Raw genomic sequence first — 22510 nt, 5'->3', positions numbered from 1 at the left:
CTTTTTATTAAAAAATATGCCATTACATAGGAAGTCAGACCCATATTTAACACTCAACATTAGTCCTAAACGATGCAAACTGGTCATTTCAAAAAAGCCAGAGCTGAGCAGGCAGGTAATTAGAACTGAAGAGTTCTGGTTTTGATGTGTGTGTAAGAAAACTACATACACTGTGGGATTTGCATTTTAGTTCTAAACAGAACTAGAGTCGTGATTTTGGTTCAAATCAGTACAGAAACTGAGGGAAAGATGTAGAGTTTAATTTGGATTCCACACTTCTGAAAAGTGTCAAAAAGTCCAGTCTGGCTTGTAGGTGAGGACCAGAGAATCAGCTAACATGTTAAAAATGGACTTTTCTTAGATTTGTTGCGTTAAAAGAATATCATTTGATATAATAAAGTAGGATTAAGCAGCACAGTATCTTACCGGGAAAAAATTTGTGCTGCATTTGCATTGCAGTGCAATTCACACTAGTAAATCATGCTGATTGTTGTACTGTTCCCAAGAAGCAAATATAAACTTTTTTACAGTATCCTCTACACTTCCTAATTTCTTACCTCCATTTTGGACTTAATAACGCTAATTTCTCTCTCCATTTCTTCATGCCTTCGAATCAGGTTTTCCACACTTTCCACATCTTTCCCATAATCCAGGGCTTGTATCAGTACACTCTGGAGGGGGCAGATGCAAATGGTGAAGATGACAAAAAGCAAAAGGATCATATCATAATTCTTTCAAATAGTCTCCTCCCTCACTTTTTTGTATTGCCTCCTGAATGTTCTTATCAACAGGGCACCTTGTCTGCACTCCTTACACAGACTGAACGAGAATTTACAACTCTTTGAACAGTGGCAATTCTATGTAAGGTGCCTTTGGCCATTCACATGTAAAACAAAGACAGGAATGCTTCCCTGCATTTCTCAGTCTTTCTTTTCCCTTTTTTCCCCTTACACCAAAACAGCCAAATATTTCCCATTGAAATGTGGCACATAAATTTTCAAGCATGTTTTATGAAAATATGGAAAATAAAATTCACACTCAGAATCCTAAGAGAAATGAAATCCCATACAATGAAGAACGCATTTGTAGAAGTTATAAAAACTTCAAACCAACAACCTTGTAACCTTAAGTATCTGCCTACTGACTTACAATTAAATTAGTATCATGAGTTATGTGGATGAAATAATTGGGCTTTATAGAGCCTTTTTCTTCTATTAATCTCAAAATTATGATCCAAGATATGCATTTTTACCTCGATTATCTGAAGGAATACGATTTTTATACAACTCCTCAAATGCACATTTAACATGTCTGCATTGCACAGCAGGGAGAGCTATGCAAGCTACCGTTGAATGAGCTAGCTTTGAATCTGGATCAATAGAAATCGCTATATTCAAGCTAAGGAGATAATTCAGAAAAAACTCTATGGTGGCTCATCTAACTGGCTATGGTATTCAGAACCATCTTGGCTCAGCACCGTCTGAAGGAGGTGCACACCTGCGTCAGTAACACAGCAAAAACCAGACACCAGTCCCTTAGCTTCTCCGATTTCTATCCTACTTACTGCATCTGCCTGTGTTCGTTCCCTGTGGAAGGATTCACCAGACCACATGGAGAAGTTCACAAATGCAAAGAAGCTGCAACTTAATTACTTGTGTAATTCTCCTTACAGTTAGTGGAAAGACAGACTGCTGGAACATGTTTTATCCCATCCTCAAGAGGACATCTGAAATAGGTCAGATGCACTGAGCTCTAGAAGTACCTGCTTCTTTCTATTGACTGTGGAAGAAACCATGGATGACTACTTTGGATATAGCAACTACTCACCTAATACTAAAAGTATTTTAGGCAATACCTTTTGACAAGAGACCATTAATTAGAATCACAAAATAATTTAGTTTGGAAGGGTCCTCTGAACATCATCTAGTCCAACTCCTGCCCAAAGCAGGGCCACCTTAGATGAGATTGCTAGATGAGATTTGGATGTTTCCAAGGATAGAGAACCCACAGTCTCTCCAGGTAACTTGTTCCAGTGTTTGATCACTCTCGTTGTGGGTTTTTTTTTCCACTTTACATCTATTTGGAACTTTTCTTGTTGCCATTTGTACACACTGACTCTGCCTGTTTCACTATGAACCTCCAAGAAGAGTCCGGCTTCATCTCCTTTGTAACCTCTCATTACGTAAAGAGAGATCCCTTTTTATTGCACTCTACTGTGTCATTTCTCACAATACAGTTCAAATGTACCTTTTTAGCTGTGAATGCCTTAAAGTTGGTGATCTGCAGTGTTTAATGACATTTCAGCCTTCCTACAAACCTGATACACAGACAACTATCAAAGGTCCTGCTGGATACTCAGTATCCCTCTAGCAATGGGCATGCCTAGGTTTATCACTGTTGGCCAAATATAACATTTTCCCATTTCAATTAGTCAAAATCTGAGAACTTACCTTCTCAGTAATTCTCTCTGTGATGTCGTCAATTTCTCTGATTAAGGCATGAATCTCTAGAGCTCCCTCTAACTTCTTCCTGTATGCATTCAGGTTACCATGGAAACTGTTCCACCTTTTATTGAAAAGAATACTTTAGAGGTGCATTACAGAGGTAAGGATTTCTACAGCTGAGTTTCATAATGCTCAGATCTAAGTAAAAGACAGGATTTCTGAACTACCTTATGTATTGATCTCCAATTCCCCACAACAGGGGACACATCACAGAGATAAAGCATCAGCCTGACAAGACTAGCTGGCTATATTTATTCCAAGTTTTCAGGATGGTTTGGGGGTTAAAAGCTAAAAAGTACCAATTCGGTTTCCCTAAACTCTCAATAACCTCACAATCCCTATGTTCATGCTTTTGGTTCTTAGCTAGTGGGCTGTGAAGTAGCAAAAGCAATATGCGTTTCACCAGGACAACTATGTGCACAGATGGAAGCTTCATGGATCTAGTGTGTGAAGTGCTGTAAAGTGGCATGTTTGCCTCCAAGGCTAGAAACACGACTTTGCCCCTGCTGGATTAGAAATCCTTCTGGCTAACTGCTCTGACAGTCTCAAAAGGCAACTCCAGTGTCTGATGGCTAGTAGTCATGATATTAAAGAAGGAAATACACGTTGCAAATCCCCGATTTACCCCAGCCCAAGACACCTCATCTTCCCTTCTTGTTTTTGCTTTACACAGAAGCTTTAAAAGCATACTCACTTCTCGCTGAGCTGCTTCCGGCGCTCATATATCGTCTTTGTTTCTTCCTTGTTCTGTCTCTCCAATTTCATGGCCAGCGTATTGATAGCCTTGATGTGAGCATCATCCACTGTCATCTCCTGTAAAGTCAGAAAAGGAACAAAGGTGTATGTTTGAAATGCTTGTTACTGAGTTTTCCACTGCAACGTGAAAACCAGCAGTCACAGCAACAAGCAAGAGATTTACCTCACTACCAAACATTTCAGACACATGGGCTTTGCTCTGCTACAACTGCTGGTGTTACCAGTCCCTGATGAGAAGACAGTAAAGGCAAGGAAGAACATCAATGACTACAAATACAACAATGATCTAGGTCTAAATGAGGACCCTTGGAGCTTCATTTCTAAGCCAGGAATCCCAGCAGGGGCTCATTTGCTGAAGAAACATAGGTGCAAGTTGCTGGTTACATAGGTGGCTGTTGAGGAACTGCTGATGTGTGCCAGTACTCGCTTTTTTTCTAGACAGGCTTCTGTCCAGAAGTGCCTTCTGTACTGTGGACAACAGGCTTAAAATCTACAGACCTAAGAAACCCAGACAGCCCATGCCATTGCGCTTTCTTCTAAAGCAACACCACTGCATTTTAAAAGGTATACAGAGTCTTCAAGGCAATTTGCTTCCTGGGTATGTACCAAAGAAAGGATAATATTTGCACATTGCACGTATCATCTGGACTATAGTGGAATAATTGTTTTTTTGGCGCATGATGGACAGCCAACACTGAACACTACTCTAAGATTCAAAAACATTCTCTGTTTTTCTAAGACCAGTAAATCACAAGCTTGGCAGGGAGACATTAATCACTGGTGTAGTAGAAACACAGCTGCAGGATGCCAGCACACTGTTAATAGAAGTACTGACTCCATTTGTGTTTTATTTATGCTATGTCCAAACCAATGTGCATGCTTCCATATGTGCTTTACAATTATACAGAGCCATAAAGTAAACAAGAGAAACCAGCAGACCAGCCAGATATTCTTCAGAAACCCTGTAGTCGCCTCTCCTGGGAAGTAACAGCAGCACAATGTGACAGAATATGAGCAGAAAATCTGGCTGCCATCAACGCAGGATGATTGCTCCCTACCCTGATCTCAGATCTGCCTACTGTGGAAACCGAGACTGGCTGGCTGGACATGCTGTGCCAGGACCTGCCTGCTTCTGTGTGTATCACCTGTGAAGCAGTGTATAACTAAGCATTAGCCATGAGGGTGTCACTGTCCCAGCCTTTTTCTGCAGGAGTCGTGTTCACAGTGGCAGAGGAGCAGTGGCTACACGCTGACAGCATCTAAGGCTAAGAGTTTCCTGCGGACATAAAATCTGCCTTGGTTTAAGGAGACCTTCCTATTTAGAGTGTTATCTGACTAGAGAACTGGGGTGTTCCTGCATCTTTCAGCATCCTTCTTTTGGATGGTACAACCTGTAGCAGAGCCCTTGCTCCATCCCTTAGCTCACAGTTCAGCTGGTGAGGACTGAAGGGCCAGCGAAGGTCTCTTCACTAATGCCCTCGTGCTGAAGCTGAGTATTTTGACTCTCTACCTAAATCAACTACTAATGCACTGTCACAGGAAATTCTGCCAGGCTCTGGAAAGGGGAGACAAGGCTTTTCTTCCAGGTGTGAGGCATATCTGTACTGTTACTTTCCACAGAACAGGATTGTCTCCTTCTGCTTTTAGGCAACAAAAATAGAAGATGGGAGCTACCATAACAGGAATCGGCAATAAGCTAACAGGCAAAGGATAATAAATATTAGAAAAGAACATAGAGTAGACACAAAGTCCTAATATACCTCTTTCCAGACCTTCCTCACAGCTTCCAGACTAGCAAATCAGCACAGCAATCTTTCTTGCGTGACTCTCACACCTGTCAGTCCACATCTGTAGCCGTGCACACAGAGAGAACCAGAGGCTGCGGCAAACGCATCCCCTCGATGCACGGCCTCACAGCTCTCATGGTGGGAGCTGAAGCGTATCATAGAGGGCCCTGGTTGTGGCAGGACCTGTTCCCCAGCGTTCTCAAGGTTCCAGGTTTGGTGCCCAGGTTAGCACATCTCGCTGGGGCCAGAGAGGCAGCTGGTATGACTCAGCACCACAAAACAGGGTCAGAGATCTTAGCACAGAGGGGTGAACTGTGCAGCTATCTTGTCACGTGGCTGCTACCCAAAGTGTTATCCATTGCTCTATTTTACTAAATGTCCACTTATTAACATTACGATTCATGACTAAACACACGTGCGGTATAAACAAAGGCCCCCAAATAAACATGTTTCATTTGAATGGAGGAATATGAGAAAGTTGACTGTTTCTCAGGACAACAGGAAGGCAGAAATAAAGGAGAGAAATGGAGAAAGCGGTCAATTATTTTACAGGCTTCTTCATGGAAGGTCTGTATCAACTTTCTGATTCAAACAAACGTGGCTGAAATAATAATTTTAATGCACTTTTGGATGGAACTCACTGTGACTCTGCAGACTGCATGAACCAAACTGCAAATGTGCTCAAATTCAGGCTCACACAGACAGCTTTCCAGTCACGTAATGCAATCAAAAATTCTAGGTTGTGTCATGGGCGCCTGACAGCTCTGCCACGACATCATCAAAGCAGAAGGCACAATGAGGGAAAATTCTGTCTTTGTTAATGGCTTATAAAGTGGCAATGCTTCCTACCCTCCTCATCTTTCCCCTCCTCAGGGTACTGTAACTGTATTTGCTACCTGGATATACTGTTAGGCTGAAAAGTTAATTGCTTCTTCCAGCCATGTGAGAAATGTGCATGGAAAACACCTCTTACCCCTGATGATGCTCCACGAAACTCATTCAGCTTTTTCATGAGCTGCAGGCAGTGTTCATAGTCATTTCCCACATCGCCTACATTAATCATGACTTCCTGAGGAAATAAGCAGCAGACAGGCAAACATTCAGGTTAAGAGTATAAGAACACAGCACAACCCAATGCTTATGTTGATGGAGTAAGTTCTGTGATGCATCTGTCAATCACCAACCTACAGCTTCTGAAGTGGTCTCTTCTGATCTGATCTTTAGATAATTATGAGACTTAGTCACAACACCCTCTCCGATCTATTACTGATTATGGAAGTCATCTCTGAGTGAAGACTTAGTGTGGAAGGGTTAAGGCCCCAAAACCAAGGAAGATGTTGTGTGTACCTTAGATACTTAGTTGAACAGAAGTGGATCCAGATGGTTGTAAGGTAAGGGATGGGTGTAAGATAAGGGGGATCAGGATAACCTCATGGTAGACAACTCAATCTTGAGAACGGATGCACTTGACCATAGAGATAAGAAAGTTACAAGAGGATGGTAACAATAGCCTCAAAGGATATTGTCTATTGATCCCAGAACTGAGTTTGCGCAGTAGTAAAGCTCAATCAGTGGGCGCAGTGAAGAAGACTACAAGCCTTCATCTGAAGACCCCTACGACCATCCAAAGACCACCAGGGAAGACAACTGCACATGTAGACCAGACATTTGCATATATCAACGAGTTCCAGGAAGTCTCATGTATATGTAAATGATTTCTCAGAAATCTTACGAATATGTATAACTTTATGGTTTATAGTCTCTAAAAGTCTGCCAGATGGTTGCAGCACTTATGGTGGAGCTATCCCCAGTGCTACCCCAGCGCTACAATACAGAATCCCTTACTTAATAACAGTCTGCTGTTACTGGGTTTAATTGTATCGGACTCCTTACCCAGCCACACCTAGCTTCCCACTTCGGCGAGGTCAGAAAGCAACGAGTGTGGATGCTGCTGATCTTTGTATCAAGTGGATCAAGTGAAACTCCCTTCATTCTTGCAAAGTGAAACTTTCACATTCGATACACAATGAGAGTGCCTGCTTGGCAAAAGCTTCAAGTCTCTTCCATCCTAGCCTGCTTTCATTTCTCTATCTCGATAGTGACACACGGGATGACCATGATAATCACAATCTCTATGTGCACATTTTACATGGGAACATGCGCTAATACTGTCCAACTGACTCTGGCATGGTAACACTCCAGAAAATTTCTAGAATTTGTTGAATTGTTCTTTTCATATTGTTTGTAGAACATGTAATGATTCTCCAGGCAAAAGCCACTAAGAAAATATGCTGGAAGATAACACATTTATCAGATGTTCACTGCTAAATAGCAAGTCTCTAGTGTGCTGCTTGGGCTAAATACTAGAATTCATTTACCTTCTCCCTGATCCAGGCTTCCACCTGGTCCACCTTCTGCAGAAACTCCAGGAAGTCCCGGCTATCCTCCAGCATCTTTCCACGAGCAGCAACAGCTCTCTTCAACTTCTCCCAACACTCCTGAAGCATGCGGACCCGGCGACGGATCTCTGCTGATTTTGGGTGGCCTTTTGATACCAGGGCTTCTCCTTTCTTCACATTCAGAAAAAGAAATTAGAAATTAAGGTTGCTACTAATTTTTAATGTGATTACCATGTTACATGAGCTTTCTAGAAGGACTCTCTTACTTTCCTAACCTGGCCTGCACAATAGATTACTAATGTAAATTCCCACTGCCCAAATGATACTGCTCAGCTGGAAAGCTTTTACATCTGGAAGGAATCAAGAACACTAGGATTTGAGTATTTCCCTTCCAGGAATTACCTTCATGGAGAGGAAGCACCAAGACAGGTATTAAAGATGATTGTGCCCTTCAGCTATGTGATTCATCCAGTTTCAACAAGATTGTTCACAAACTAGGCATGAAATCCTATTTAACTTTTGTAGGAGTAATCACCCCAGGCAAGGAAGAAGTCAGTGATATCTCCCTATTTGGGCAATAACGAAAGATAGTAATTCCCTGGATAGAGCAATTAACAAATCTCTCTATTGTAAGTTAACAGTATTACGTTTCCATGGCATAGCAACTGGGTTCTTGTCACACAAGAGAGATAACCGAGACAGAAGTGGTGAACAAGCTTTCCCTTCCTTTTCATTTCAACTATCTGTCCTTCTCCGGATAACCAGCAATAATCTGTGAAAACACTAGCAGGGTGAAAGAGTGTTACCTTATTAACAGCTGTGATGATTTCTTCATTTGCTAGAATCTCTGCCTCAAAGACCTGATGTTTCTGCAGCAGCTTCATTTTGTCCTGCAGACTGCTAGGGTCTTGTATGGAAGGATCCTCTAGTTTCTGCATGCGCTCACTGATCCAGTCTTCTGCCTGCAGCAGTGTGAGATACCAGAGTTAACACAACAACTACATGCTGTCCTGGGGACTCCTCCCAAGACACATCATTGTTCTATGCAAGCACGTGTGCCTGGGCTAGGTAGGTTGAGCTGGGAGCTGACAGCCAAGGTGGCTCTCCAGTTTCTGAACCATTCTGCTTGACAGCAAATAAAGACAGGTAGGAATGAAAATAATTTTTAGCTGACCACAAGAATAATGAAAAATTCTTTGAACACCCCAAATTTTACCACAAGCCACAAACAAATTGTATAATCTTCTAGATTAGATAGAGAATCATTGAGCAGATACGCAGCCTGACATGGCAGACACATTTAAAATGAGATTATGACACCTGAGCCTTGGATTAGGGCTCTTGAGTTTCATCCCCTACTTCTGTCACTGACCTATCTGTAAACTGGATTAAGATTCTTAAGAATTCTGTGCCTCATCTATAAAACAGCACTAACGTTTCCTGATCTCAATGATGTTTTGAGACCTAAATGGAAAATGCAAAGCAAATAAAGCCTTTGTGATGGGGCCAAGCACTAGTCAGATTATTGGAGACCAAATACAACTCTGTTCATTTATACTTCACAAAATTCAAAATTGTCTGGTCGGGAACATCAGACTCAGACAAGCAGGTGAACCACAAGGACTAGCAAAGGAAGGGTTATGTGTTTCTCTTAGAAAATGCTTTTTGCAGGGGACTTGAATGTATGCAGAATAAAATAAACAATAGGATAGTGAGTCTTCACAAATTTCTTTGAAGTCTGCTAAACATAAGCCCTTATCTAGGGAATATTTTATATCCATCAAAATATGAGAACCAAACGCCTGACATATGTTGTTAACTGATCCTGTTGTCCTCAGACCTGAAGAAACCTAATGTTTTGACAACACAAGAACAGCAAACTGAAGACAGCTTTACCAGTTTCAAAGCATCTTAGCTGTCCTTCTGCAACTGTGCTACATGCACACAAGCCTTGACAGCTGGGGGATTTTCTCAGTTAATTAACGATCTGAAGTGTTGTTTCAGCCGCTGAAATTCTATAAACAATAACAGAAATAGCTTTCACTAGCTGTCCAGAAACAAAAAAAGCACAGTTAGACTTAAACAGGAGCCTTATGTCAAGGTTGCCCAGGACAGCACACTGTCATTTGCTGTTTTCATTTCTAACACCTTTCTCACAAGCTAGGGCCTTCTCCCATTACCCAGTCACACATTAACGCTTTAATTTCACTTAACTGACCTCTCATTTGAATGGGAGAAGCTCATCCATACAATGAGGATGAGAAACAAATGAATCCCCTGTATATAGCCACTTAAAGGGCGATTCCTCTCCTACTTTTGAATAATAATGGCTTAATGACAGACCAAACAAAGCCATTTAAAAATAATAAAAAAACACATCTGCACTCTTAGTGGCTTGGTTTATTTTAAGGCTTATTTAGGATGGCTCTAGAGAGTGAGAGATGTTCTCCTGGCCCCATGTCCACATCCTGATGTGAAGCATGGCTGATCTGTGTCCGGGTTTCAGCTGGGATAGCGTTAATTTTCTTCACGACATCTGTTATCTCAAGATCTTTCTATGGAAAGGCTTAGGGTTGTTCTGACAGGCATTGTCACTTTATTGAGGACAACAGTGAGACTAGTGTTATGCTCAGTGTAGGCACATGGGACCAGCCTTATTTCTACAGGACTCAAAAAATGGCAGCACTATCAATTTCAAAACCTACATTTTCAAAATTTCAGTTACTGTAACCTCAAGAGCACAAACATTTTGTAAATTACATTGATTCTTATTAACTGAAATAACTAGAGCATATAAAGGATGTACCTGTTCCAGACATCTAGAAATAACACTTAATTCTCTCACTCCTCCAAGATGAAGTAGTAAATGTTCTATTCTCTTGTACAGCAGGTGAAGGGGAAGTTAGGTGCCACTAATATGATGAGCAAGTTTCAGTCAGTGTTAAAACTCAGAGCCAGCTTTAGAAGTCAAAACTTTCAACTTTATGACTTTTCTTCTGCAGTAACTCAAATACACATATTTCTAGTTAGCGACCGGCTCATTTGCCTTCCATGTTAACACCGGGGTACTGATACTGTAACAACAGGACAGTCTATAAGTGTCTCTCACCTCTTTGGAACTAGAAAAGTGCCGTATTTCAACTGTAGGAGAGTGTGTCTCACTTTGAGAGCTGCATGTTATCTCTTGAATTAAGTCATTGCAGGTTTTGTGCAGAAAAAAACAAGTCCTGTGTCCTGAAAAGGGTACAAACTGCAGCAGCTAGCCTTCTAAGCAGACCACACGGTGTTGAGCTCTTCATCCTCCCATCAGTGGTCACAGACTGTGTTGTCTTTGTACTAAAGCATGTAGCACTATGCAATTGCTTCTAGAGAGTAACTAGAAGACTTAATGATGACACCAATCACTCTTTTCTGCCGATACAGAAAATTCTGTTTGATCAATAGAAATTACTCGAGACGATTGCAGGAGAGAGGGTTTTTAGGGGAATAGGACCTGAGCTATGCTCTCCTAATAAGCATAAGCAATGACCTCATTGAGTTCACAGCTAAACTCAAAACTCAACTCTGCAATTTAAGCCCCCTTTGAGAACTATTCTCATATATGAACTTGTACACACCCAGAACATGATAAAAATCAAATTAAACATTCCATTCTACCCAACAAAGAGAAGGAACGATATTGCTGAAAGATTTAATTTTTTTTAATTCCTTGGTGGCATTCACATTCTACAGCAGCAGGCAATAAATTTAGATTAGCGAGGTAAATGAACAGGTACTTCGAGAGCAAAGACATCCTATCGAACTCTTGGCTGAATTTATGTGGAGAAAGTGGATGAGAAAAGGGAAATGTTCCTCACTATACAGGGCCAGATCCTCTGCTATAAGTGTGTGATTCAAGAATGAAGGGGGACCACAGCCTAAGCACTGATTTGACAATTCCAGAGCAATGGGAAGAAATGCAGAAGTATTGCTACTTAATGGGTTGATTCTACCTCTAGGAGGGCATTGGCAGTTTCTCCAGAGAGGATGTTGGCAGTTCTGTGACTTTTCCATCAGAAGCACATTGTGCTTTTGAAAATATTAGCAGTGGGCAATGCACCATCCATTCCCCTCTGCTAGTCCACAAGGTGGAACTAGCCATTACTGGCAAATTGGTTCATGTGATAGGAAAAGTATAGCCAAATGCTACAAGCTAGTATTTGGCACTGTAAATAATTCTTGATCAAGTTTGTTTAAAAATAAAAACAACAGTGTGCAGCTCTGGCCCTTTAGTGTAACCAAAGGAGAGGGTAAATGTCTGACTATTTTTGGGAGGGAGGAAATTCCAAATATATTGTGCTGTAAATGGAATTTTAGCAGCCATTTATACCTTAGATTATTATTCTTCTTAAAAAATATATTTAAAGAATTGGTTGTCAGCAGCAGCTGTGTTACAAACATTCATTCTCCTTTGGTGACAATCATAATCTGATCTGTGTCAGGACACATCTTTTTTCACAGGGTAGGAGGTGACAAGCACTTGTAATTTTTCTTTAAACCATGGATGATGTGCCATGGGATGCAACAGCAGAAGGGGTGCATACTAGACCAGCAAGAGTGTTTACAAATGTCCCCTCTGGGCCTGTGTGCTCTTATTTATGCCAGCACACTGGACGCTAGTACATTTTTCAGTCACACACATTGTCCTGCCCTTTGAAAGACTGACCTAGTATGTCCTTCCAACAGCAGTGCCAGGAGCAGAGCTGTTCAGTTACAGGACTGAAGCCAGAACAGGAGACAGAGACAAACATATTCTGCAGAGACCCATGCACTCACCCTGATTTGAAGTATCTTTTCTTTCCCACCAAAGGAAACATGGCAGTTTTGCTTTCAGTAGCTTAATTTTAGCAGAGCTCCTGACATGTAAAGCAGCTGTAATAGGCACAATGCCGCAACTACGGTATAGTAACAGCAACGGCATTGGAGCACCCTTTGTGTGAGCGTGGCAGGAGTGGCCATACCAGAGTAGATTATCAATCCTTCAAATCTCTGGCAAGGGTAAGCTATTCATCCAACAGAGGCAGGCAGCTCCTCTGCCTTTCATCCCCATCCCAGTCTAAAACCCTCTTACCTCTTCCAAGTTCTGGTAGAAAAGTGCCAGAAGAAGGGCAGTCTGCAGCTTCTCTCTCCTACTCTGGGATAGATCCTTGATCTGACGCTTTCTCTCATGAATGGCATTCAGTTTGTGCTGGAATTTTAGCCCTTCCAGCTCACCAGCCTTTTCTAGCCTGCTTGCCTGTTCTTGAAGAGACATCATCTGAGGAGGCAACAAATCTGAAATTACTTCTATGGTTCCAAGCGGCATGAAAGAAACAAAAAGCAGGCTCCTTTCCATACATAAAAAGTCTTTTTTTTTTTTTTGAATGAACCGAGAATAGCAGGGACAAGTTAACCAGCATTCCCCCATCCTCACCATGTACTATGTTACACCTACGACATCCTTGTCATTGGTCTCTGCAGTGAACCCTGGCTACTTAAACGAATTAAAACTGCAGCTCCAGGAGTCCCTATGCCACCATTCATCCAGCGCAAGGCATCATGGAGCAAGCCTGACACCCATGAGTGCTCAGGTTTTATTGCTTTGTGGAAACCAGGTGTTGGAAGGTAGCTCTCAACATGAGCAATCATCCTGGCAGGGAGCTGGCAGAGGTTCTGGGAGCTCATTACTTCTGGGGAACCCAGGCACAGCCCCAGGCCTGAGTTTAGCCATAACCTGGATGAATTACAGCAGTGGCCACCAGCCAGGCAGATTCCTTTACATGTGGGTGAGCAATTCAACATCTATTCCAAAGGTGCAAAGAAGCTAGCCAATTTGGTACAGACGTGGTATACCAAACGTACATTTAAATAATTAGACAAGTATTCCTCTCTGACCTATTGTATTTTACTGGCTTTAAAAGCCACTGATTTCTTTTTTTTTTTTTTAACGAAAAAAGCAGAAACTTCTGACATTCGTAACACACAATATGGCCTGTTTCAAACATTTATTCTGGTAAGTGCCATTATTCAAGTTGCTAAACAGTTTTCCTGTCTACTGCAAGGCAATACAAGCAGGACTTGGGCATGGATTGTTTAACAGTTGTTCTCCACTGCTCTGCCTCTTATTTCCCTGAGCCTCCCCATTTTCTCTTTGGTTCAAGCATATCATGCATATTGCACCTGTCAGCAATTTATTGTGTTGCCATGTTTAAAAAAATTAAAATAATTCTAGCTCATGGGTTGGTAGAATATTTGCTGTTGATTTTCATACCTTCTCATCCTGTGATGCCAGAAGCTTCTCAAAAGCCTCATGTTTCCTTATCAGCTGTTCTATTTCATCTACAGAGCTTCCGAGGTCACTGCTTTTCAAATAAATCTATAAAAAAAAAGTGTGATATTTTTAAGGTGGATTAATTATCATATAAACCTGATGCATAAATGTGAGAAGAGGTATTAACTCCACAGCTGAGGGTACACTTGAGAGGGAAAAAAAAAGGAACAGGAGGCAAGTGAAACTGAAGATCAAATAGTAGAGTTCCATGGTCTTGAGCAAGAAAGAGAAGCACTAACAGTTCCAGCTAAGGAAAGTGACCGATCGCTGCTTGTCACAATCGCTGAGTCACAAGGCTGGCAGTGAATTCCAGAGGTCTAAGCCATCCTTGTAATCCAAAGTTAGATTAACACTGTCATGTCTGACAGATGTCTGTATGATTCCTTCTTAGAAGGCTTCCAAGAACAGAGACTTTGCAGCCTCCATGGGCAATTTATTCCTGTACTTTTACTGTTAGCCTGAAATACAAATACCTAGCCTGAAAATGCATTGCTACCACTTCACCTCATCATATACCGCCCTTTTCACACTACGGAGATAATTACTAAATCTAGGCTAAAACTACCACGATCTGATCAAACATTCCACAAGGGCTGTGTCTTCTTGACTCTGGATTATTTTTACTGCTCTCCTCCAGATTCTCTTCATTTCCACTTATTTTGAAATGAGTTTCCTAATACTTGATGCCACAAGTGGCAATCAGCAACAAGGCTGTCTGAGTGAAGGTAGTGAAGGCAGCAGAGAGCTTACGTGGGCCTTTCCAGCTGTAATCTTCTGTGTGTATCTGTGCATGGTGTTTTAACTTGTACACAATACCACGAACCAAGTTCACCTTGCAATCTACTGTAAGCTTCCATAAACTTCTCAGAAGAACTGCTATCAGACCAACTGGTCCCCATTATATCTTTATGCAGCTGGTTATTTCTGAAAAACGTCACAGCTTGCACCTGCACCAAGTGCACTACAACTGTTATTTTTCCAGGCCATCTTTCCAACTTGCCTGCATTCATTTTATTTACTGCCTGTCCTGTCAGTTTCTGACACAGAGAGACCTTACTTTAAAATAACAAATGCAATTTTAAGGAAACTGACCTCTGCACTATTCACTTTTGACACTGTGAGAACCTTTTCTAATTGATTCACACACTTCTGGGGCACACCTGTGTTTCTTGACTCTTTTCTACTGTTAAGAAAACTGACCTCCCAATTATTTCTGCCATGCGTTCTCCCACCTTCAGTTTTGTCAAATCCAAAAGAACGAACAATGTAGTTACCTATTAACAAAAAAATAAGCTTTTCTGCAAGCCAGTAGGAATTTATTCTTTTCCAGTGGATTTAGTTGCCTGCAGGTTCTTCCTTTATTGAATGACAAGATGACAGCAGGACAAAAAAAACTAATCAGAGGCTGTGATGGGACATGAGCAAAAATTACCTGTGGACAAGGTTCACAGGGGAGTAAGTATGACTGGAAAGACTTTTGACGCTCAGGCTGCTATGAGGGACTGTGTTTATCAGCTGGGATATAGCACTGCGTAATCCATTCTGTAAGCTCACGGAATCCTAAGTATTTGGATAAGATTGAGAAATTCTAGCCAGCAACTCTACCTGGGTAAAGTACAATTAGCAGAGATGGAAGAAGAATTTGAGACCAGTAATACAGTGCTAAAGAATTAAGAGGCAAGAAAGAAACCGAGTAGAATCAGTGAACCAACACAACCGCTAATAGTTTCAGAAGATGGCTGGTGAAGAACCTAAGTTAATTTGTGCCTTAAAACCACAGACATGCACAGGAAAAATAACATCTAAAGAGATCTCTCTTGCTTTGCAAAACATTGCTGTTCCACAGCAATCTTACAGGCTGGTTTTTTAGGACAGAAAAGATACTCTGTGGCAGCTGCTTTAGAAAACCAGTAAGGGTGCTCGCTGTCTGCACAGAAGCGCTGATGACTGTCTAACCCCACAGGGTATCTTCTGAAGAAGTTTCCTAGGCGCATGTTGTGTGCAGGGGAATCCACACCTACGGGTTGGGGCCTGAGTGCACCAAAAGGCTGTGGTGGCCCTGAGCATCCCCCAGATGCCCCCCCCAGGGGTCCCCCAAGGCTCAGCCCTGGCCAGCCTTCCTGAGCTGCGCTGCGGGGAGGTCTGAGCCTGCCCTGGTCCTCCTGGACAGAAGCCAGATTTCAGTCATTACCTCGCTCCACCACCTTGATCTCCAGCTGCTGATGGACCTTGTTACTGCTGCTGCCACTCGGTCCTCCTTGGCAGCTGTGGCTAAGGGGACTGACAGGCAGACCTGGCCTGCCTTTCTCGTTCATTTTGGGGACTTAATGAGAGGAATATTTTGCATATACAGAAAAATGCACAGAAGAATATCATGCCCACGCCAGATGTTCAAACTGCTTTTTAATAACCTATGCCGATTATCAGAAGAAAGGTGAATAAATCCCAACACGGTAATCGCTGTCAAGAAGAGGGGAAGGCCACTGTACAACAGACCTAAGTTTTAATAAGTCTGGCCCATTACATTAATCACCAGGATGCCTAAAGAAATACATTAACATTAATGCCTCTGTTATGCATGTTAAATACGACCCCCACCCGAAGACAAATATTGTGTCATTCAAACTTTAATCCCTTGATCTGTCCTATTCATCAAGTGTGTGAAATTATGACAGTTTGTTTGGTTTTAGTTTGCTCTTGTGGAGGAAGATCTCTACACGTGTGTATTCCAGATCTGCCTACTGTGATGCTCTGTTAAACCACCTATAATTACCATCCATACTTACACTGCTGTTACTATCACTGAAATAAAACGTTATTGGCTAGATTTAACTCACTCCTGTTTGGGGTACACAAATGTACAGTCACATACTGCTTGTCTATTCTGGTGTTTTAAACACTGCTTTAAAAGCACCGTGGCTTCTCTGTGATATTTTGTGGATTATCTGCCAATTTTGGTCAAAAAAGATTCACCTGAGGAAGCAGAAAATTCCTGTAATTTTCCACGTTACTCCTCAACCTTTATTTAGCAACTGTTAGCAGTGAAACTGCAAACTCTGATACCTGAAATGCTCAGCCATTAGTTTCTCTGCTCATATATCTGTGGTGGAAGAAAAAGGCAATGGATATCTACTGGTAAAGAAGGTTACTTTCTTTGGAAAAGAGAAGAGAGACATCTGAGAGCGGGCGTGTGGGACGGTGAGTCATAAGCAGCTGCCACTGGAGTTCTCAGTGCCTTGTTCCCACTGAAAATCACTACACACAAGTAACACCGAGCGTTCAAAGCCCCATTCCTTTAGCTGTTACAGCAGTGGGAAAAAGTCCTCCTGAGTTCCAAAAGACTTGGACCAGGTTCTCCAAGTAGAAGCCTGGGCAAATGCTCTTGGGTACCCAGGTTTTAATACTGAGAAAGAAAACTGGTGCACAAGAAAACCGGCTGCGTAAGTTACAGGAGAGGCGACAGCAGTGCGCTTAGAAGAGAGCAGCCCCAGCAGTACTAACAGTGCTTCTTGGAGAGCTGGTGAGGTGAAAACTTTCCATTCGTCTTTTGAATACAAATCTTACGAGAGCAATTGCTAGAATCAGAACTGCAACATTTTTTTCATTTAAGCATTTGTTATACCAATCTGAAAGCAGAATGGAAACTGGCTCCCATGCCGCAACGCTGGCCTGTGGTCAACTACATCACTTTTTGGCATATTTTTAGACAGGTCCCCAAACTCCTGCTTTGAATGAGATGTGTTGATTTCACATACAAAACACTGCATAGCTCTCCTCAGGTAACATACCAGGCACACAGCAGGTATAAACTTTCTTTCAAGTTTGTTTCTGTTATAAATCATGGCCCATCATCAGGAATGTGATGTTCAGCCACAAAAAACACCAAAGACTTCACCACTGACTACATAATGGGCTCATTTTTAAGTGAAGACTTGCAAAGATGGTTAAAACCACAAAATGAACTTGGCCCTTTCTGAGATTTGAAACGAAGCATGAAACAAATAGCAAAGTTGTTAACAGTGCAAAGCACAGAAGCAGAGGTTTTAACCCTACTTAACTGCAGTTCTTCACCATTTCTGAGCTCATTGCATAAATTTAGCCACGCCATCATAAGACTTCTTACATACAAGCTAATGCAGAACTAAAAAGCTCACTTTAAATAAAACAGTACTACATACACACTTCATGTGACAGAACAGGCCAGCTCTAACTGTTGGAGAAAAACTGAATAAAACATTTTAGTCATTAGGGTAACTATGCTCTCTGGATGCCGCAACTTCACATTTATATACACTAGGAGCTGACACAGCCCTAAGGGAAACTTGCCTTCCAAGAAGTGTCATTTTTATTTCTCTAGAAGAAAAACTATTTTAAGTATTTGTGCAAATTCACTCCCTTCTCCTGCTTCTGTTCCTCACAGTATAACAAGCTCCACAGGTTTTGCCCCTCACTGCCTGCCCTTGGCTTGCTGCTGAGATTGCTGGACTCCACTGAAAATCTTTCAGCTCTAAGCATGTACTAAAAGCCAGATTTACCCCCCGTTTTAAATGACTTCAATTAAAGCATGTAATCACGTCCAAACTCTCTGCCAGGTAGATAACAACAAGGTTTGATTTGATTTACTTCTGATGAATGAAAATACAAAAAAGAATTAATGAAAAAAAATATTTTAGCAAAGTAAATAAACGCATTTCATACCATGATTATATATGGTTCACAAATATGTTGTACTATGCTTCATTTGAATAAAAGTTATAACAAGCTATCATGCTAACAAATACATACACCTCTTCTATCATAGTGACATCACTGTATTATTGGCCTCTGGCCTCACAATCTAGATGCAAAGTTCTAATGTTAAAAGTATTTAAAATTTCCTTCCCCCCTCCCACTGCATACTCTCTCATTGGCATAATTATCCGATATTGGAAATGTACATGGGAAAAATACAGACAGAAGTCAGCACTTGTTTTCTCATAACTGCTCCAATCCCTTACTCCCACCTATCTCCTCCTCCTTCAAAATTCACAACCTCAACCCCTATCCTCTAAGTAGTAGGTGTCAGACTAGAATCCTATGCCCACAAAACATCATCAGTGAAATAATTACTTATGAAACATTTGTCTTAAGGCAGACTAACTTCCTCTTAAACTCCCCATAGCTTCACTGCTAGAAACTTAGCTGCAGTATCCAAACTTGAGATGCTGTGGAGACTAAATTCCTTTCATTTCCCTCAGGAAAGGGTGGTAGCTCTCTTTTTTTAAGGGGGGTGGGGTATGTGTGTGTGAAGTGACGTCTTCTTACACACTTAAATATTTTGGGTTTTGAAAAGAAGTATTACTTTTAAAAGTTACAAAACCAGGAATTAACTGTCTAGAAAGAAATACAGCATAATCTGCAAGTAAGAAAATGAAAACAGTGAAACAGAAAAAACAAAGAAAAACTACACTGAGGATTTGTCCCAGGTCCCAGACTGACTAGCAGAGAAGAAAACCAGTTCCTGGCTCTGAAATCTTGAACCTTCACAGTGCTGAACACTATGACCCAATTATGCAAGCTCTGTAAGCACATGCATAGCACTGAACATGTCATGTTGACAATAGTACTCTAATGGTTAAAATGAAACATTTGTTAAGTGCTTGAGCAGATCAGAGTGCTCAGCTTCATTTCGAACGCATTAAGCTGTAGCTCCAGTCTCGGTGACAGCAGAATGCAAGCAGCTTTCTGATTGTCTCAAAACATCATCTCTCAGGAGTGGGAACATGGCAGGAAGCATACAAAAAGAAATCCACATGGCTTCATTAACACAACTTAATACTTCTGTTTGCAAATGTTCCTAGAATGGAATGGAAATCTTCACCGCTTTCCTCCCAGATCCAAAGGATGCAATATTGACAGCGATAGATGGACACCATGTGCTCTCTGTGTGTTTGGAAGCTGAAGACGTGGTGTGAGCTGGTATGTTTGTCAAAAGGTTCTCAGGGCATACGCTCTCCAGAGTGCATGTTTCCTGGGAAGGTCTCAAACCAGATCTTGCCCAATGGCTAGAAAGTAATCCTGAGCAGCAAACTGGATTCATTGATAGAGAGAGGCCGGCCCCCATCTCCACAGGGTGAAAAGGTGGACCAGCTATATCTGAACCATGCGTTTTGATAAAGGTTGTTGGACTTGGGCTTCTTCTAAATTCTCTTACCACATGGATAGGCATAGCAGTCCAAGGGGTGGCAAGTATCAGGGTGATTTTGGAAACCTTATGGTGAGCAGGTGTTAGACCATCACATGGAGTCCTCCTGAACTCTGGCCTAGATGAAGGGTGGTTCTGAAAGACAATCAGCTCTGGATTTAAATCCTTGCTCGTGACCTCATTCGCACTAGCTGCATCTTCTCTTCCAGTCAGCACAGCTGGGGACAAACATACATCTCTGGAGACAGTCTGCTGGGGAAGGCCAGGATACTTAGAGGAAGTCACATGAAATCTGGTGATTTGAAGGGCTGGAGACCCACCTGAAGGGAAGTCTTGTTTTGGTTTCTGGGATCCTGTTGGAAGACCGGCTGGAGTTTCAGGCACCTTCTCTAACTGTGGCATGAGCAGGCCTGAATGAGCATGACTGCCTCCAGGGGAATCTGTTTGAAAAGGCTTTATCGTCAAGCTGCAAGTTGAAATGTAAAGCTTCATTGAAGCATGGAGGTCTGGCATTTGGACACTGCACTGGCTACAGCCTTGTTGGGGTGGGAGAGAATTGCACGGTTCCAGGGATGCATGCAGATTTTTGCTGCCAAGTGTAGAAACAGCTGGAACAGCAGACAGATCAACGTCCAGCTGTGATGTCCAGCTTGGTGGAGCTTTGCAGGAAAGGACATCAGAGGGCAAAGATACAGCAAGCTTCAAGGGACTGGTTTTTTCGGGAGAAATATGATGAACACTTTTTTCTCTTTTTGAATATTGCTTGTAAGATGCAGATGTTGACCGAATGCCAGAAACCTCATATCCATGTCCCCGGGGGTCCCTGGGAGGGCTGGAAGACCTGGATGCCTCATCAGAAGGACTGACACAGCGACTAGTGATCCCAAAACCTTTCCTCCGGTCTGTGTGTGCCAGGATGACATCTAACCTTGAACAGTAAGCTTCAGAAGACACACTGCTTGGTGGTGAGCTGGCATTTCCTGCAGCAACTGCCTGACCGGTGGGAGGATGCCATGCTGATGCTGGCACCTTTTGAAAAGGCCTGTCCCGCACAACAGATTCAAAAGGAGGAGGTGGGGTTGTTCTGCTGGAAGACAGCATCACTTCCACAGTGGAGATATAGGTTGCAGATGAAAGATTGCAGCGATGGTCCCTGCATGACATTCTGAAGCTCAGTCCTAAACGATGCAAAAATCAAAGCCACAGAAACTTGCCTTTCCCCCTGTTTTTAAAACCAACTCCTAATCCTTTTTCCTTTGGCACTGGAAATTTCCATTCTTCCTCTGAAGCAAAGGAATGAGAGATGAATACACCTTCACCAGAAAAAAAAATTACAAACTAAGAAAATCCACATTCAAAATAAAAATGCACAGCTCTTCCAATACTGCTACCATTGCCTGTCAGGTCTGCAAAGTGATATGAGTGTGGGATAAGCAGAAAGATAAATTACAGAGCATAAGGCTCTGCTCCCTGAGCGTTCTGACAGTGAGACTGCAGACAGAGTAGGAGGGAGCCAAAAATGCCTGCCAGAGACAGCCTGCGAACTCACTGTTATTTCATCTGCGAAAAAAAGGAAAGCAGCTAACCTGAGCAATGCATCTGCTGCTGTAAGAAGATTAGAACAGAGCAGAGTGTACTGGACACTGCTTCTGCTCAAAGCAAAAATTATTTTTTTGCTTCTTTCTCTTTTTCAGCTGTTGCTTGTCTGCACTCCAAATGGCAAGATCTGAGTTTCCAGGTCTTAGGAGAGTTTCCTATAAGAGTTCCATGCACTGGCACAACCGAATTTGTAATAATAAAAAAAAATAAAGAGATAGATGTTTGCCTAATTTTGTCCACATGTGCTCTATTTTCTTTAGCATAGAACAATCCTAGACTAAATATTGCAGAAAACCTTCGAAGGTTTAAGTAACCTGGATGTAATATAAGATGCTGGCATAAAGTCAAACCTGTAACACTGGCATCGACAGCGAATGAGAAAGCAGTTCTCAGTAGTAGTTCTTAGCTCTAAAACATTCCTCTATGGCCTTCTTCCTTCCCCTCTTCCTTGCCACTGGGGGAAAGACTTGTTCTAAAGCATATGAAGTACTGGGAAAACAGGATCAAAAAATTATGGGATGGCAGAAGCTGCCTTCTTACACACTTACTTTGCAGATGTGCAAAGTAAAATGCACATGACTGAGCTTTACCTCAAACACAAAAGTCAGATGAAACATAAGGGGTGGAGAGATTTATACTTGTTTCCTGACAGGAATCCTTTTTGCATGTGTGCTTGCTTTTGTCCTTTCTGAAAGCACTAAATGACAAAATTCCCATTGGGAAAGTAGTCCGATAGTCTTCAAGTGATGCCTTGGCTGAATACTTTTTGAAAACGCATTTGAAAGGACTGCTTTCCTACCACCCTGCCTGTCTCCCTAGGGACCAGAGTCTGCATCACTATGCAGCCACATTTTAATTCCATATAGTAGTAGTAAAGCTCCATCCAAAAGGAATACATTCCTCTTCCAATTTTTTTTCAAATGCAGAGAAGT

General features: G+C 41.9%; 1 protein-coding gene across 7 annotated transcripts in view; it reads right to left on the bottom strand.

The window, feature by feature from the left end:
• SPTBN5 (spectrin beta, non-erythrocytic 5) overlaps positions 1-22510 on the bottom strand; it is a 106815-nt gene that overhangs the window by 30106 nt on the left and 54199 nt on the right. For all 7 annotated transcript variants that reach the window (XM_080394774.1, XM_080394772.1, XM_080394771.1 and 4 more), the window contains 8 exons: positions 13736-13840; positions 12557-12742; positions 8253-8408; positions 7426-7617; positions 6021-6116; positions 3199-3317; positions 2451-2565; positions 558-671 (listed from right to left, as the gene is read on the bottom strand). In XM_080394774.1, the coding sequence (XP_080250900.1) occupies positions 558-671; positions 2451-2565; positions 3199-3317; positions 6021-6116; positions 7426-7617; positions 8253-8408; positions 12557-12742; positions 13736-13840 (1083 nt within the window). The remainder of the gene's footprint in view (positions 1-557; positions 672-2450; positions 2566-3198; positions 3318-6020; positions 6117-7425; positions 7618-8252; positions 8409-12556; positions 12743-13735; positions 13841-22510) is intronic.

The sequence above is a fragment of the Falco punctatus genome, assembly GCF_963210335.1.
Source record: "Falco punctatus genome assembly, chromosome: 7".
NCBI classification, from domain to species: domain Eukaryota; kingdom Metazoa; phylum Chordata; class Aves; order Falconiformes; family Falconidae; genus Falco; species Falco punctatus.
The sequence above is the reverse complement of the archived record's forward strand: the minus strand, read 5'-3'. Positions and strand labels throughout refer to the sequence as shown.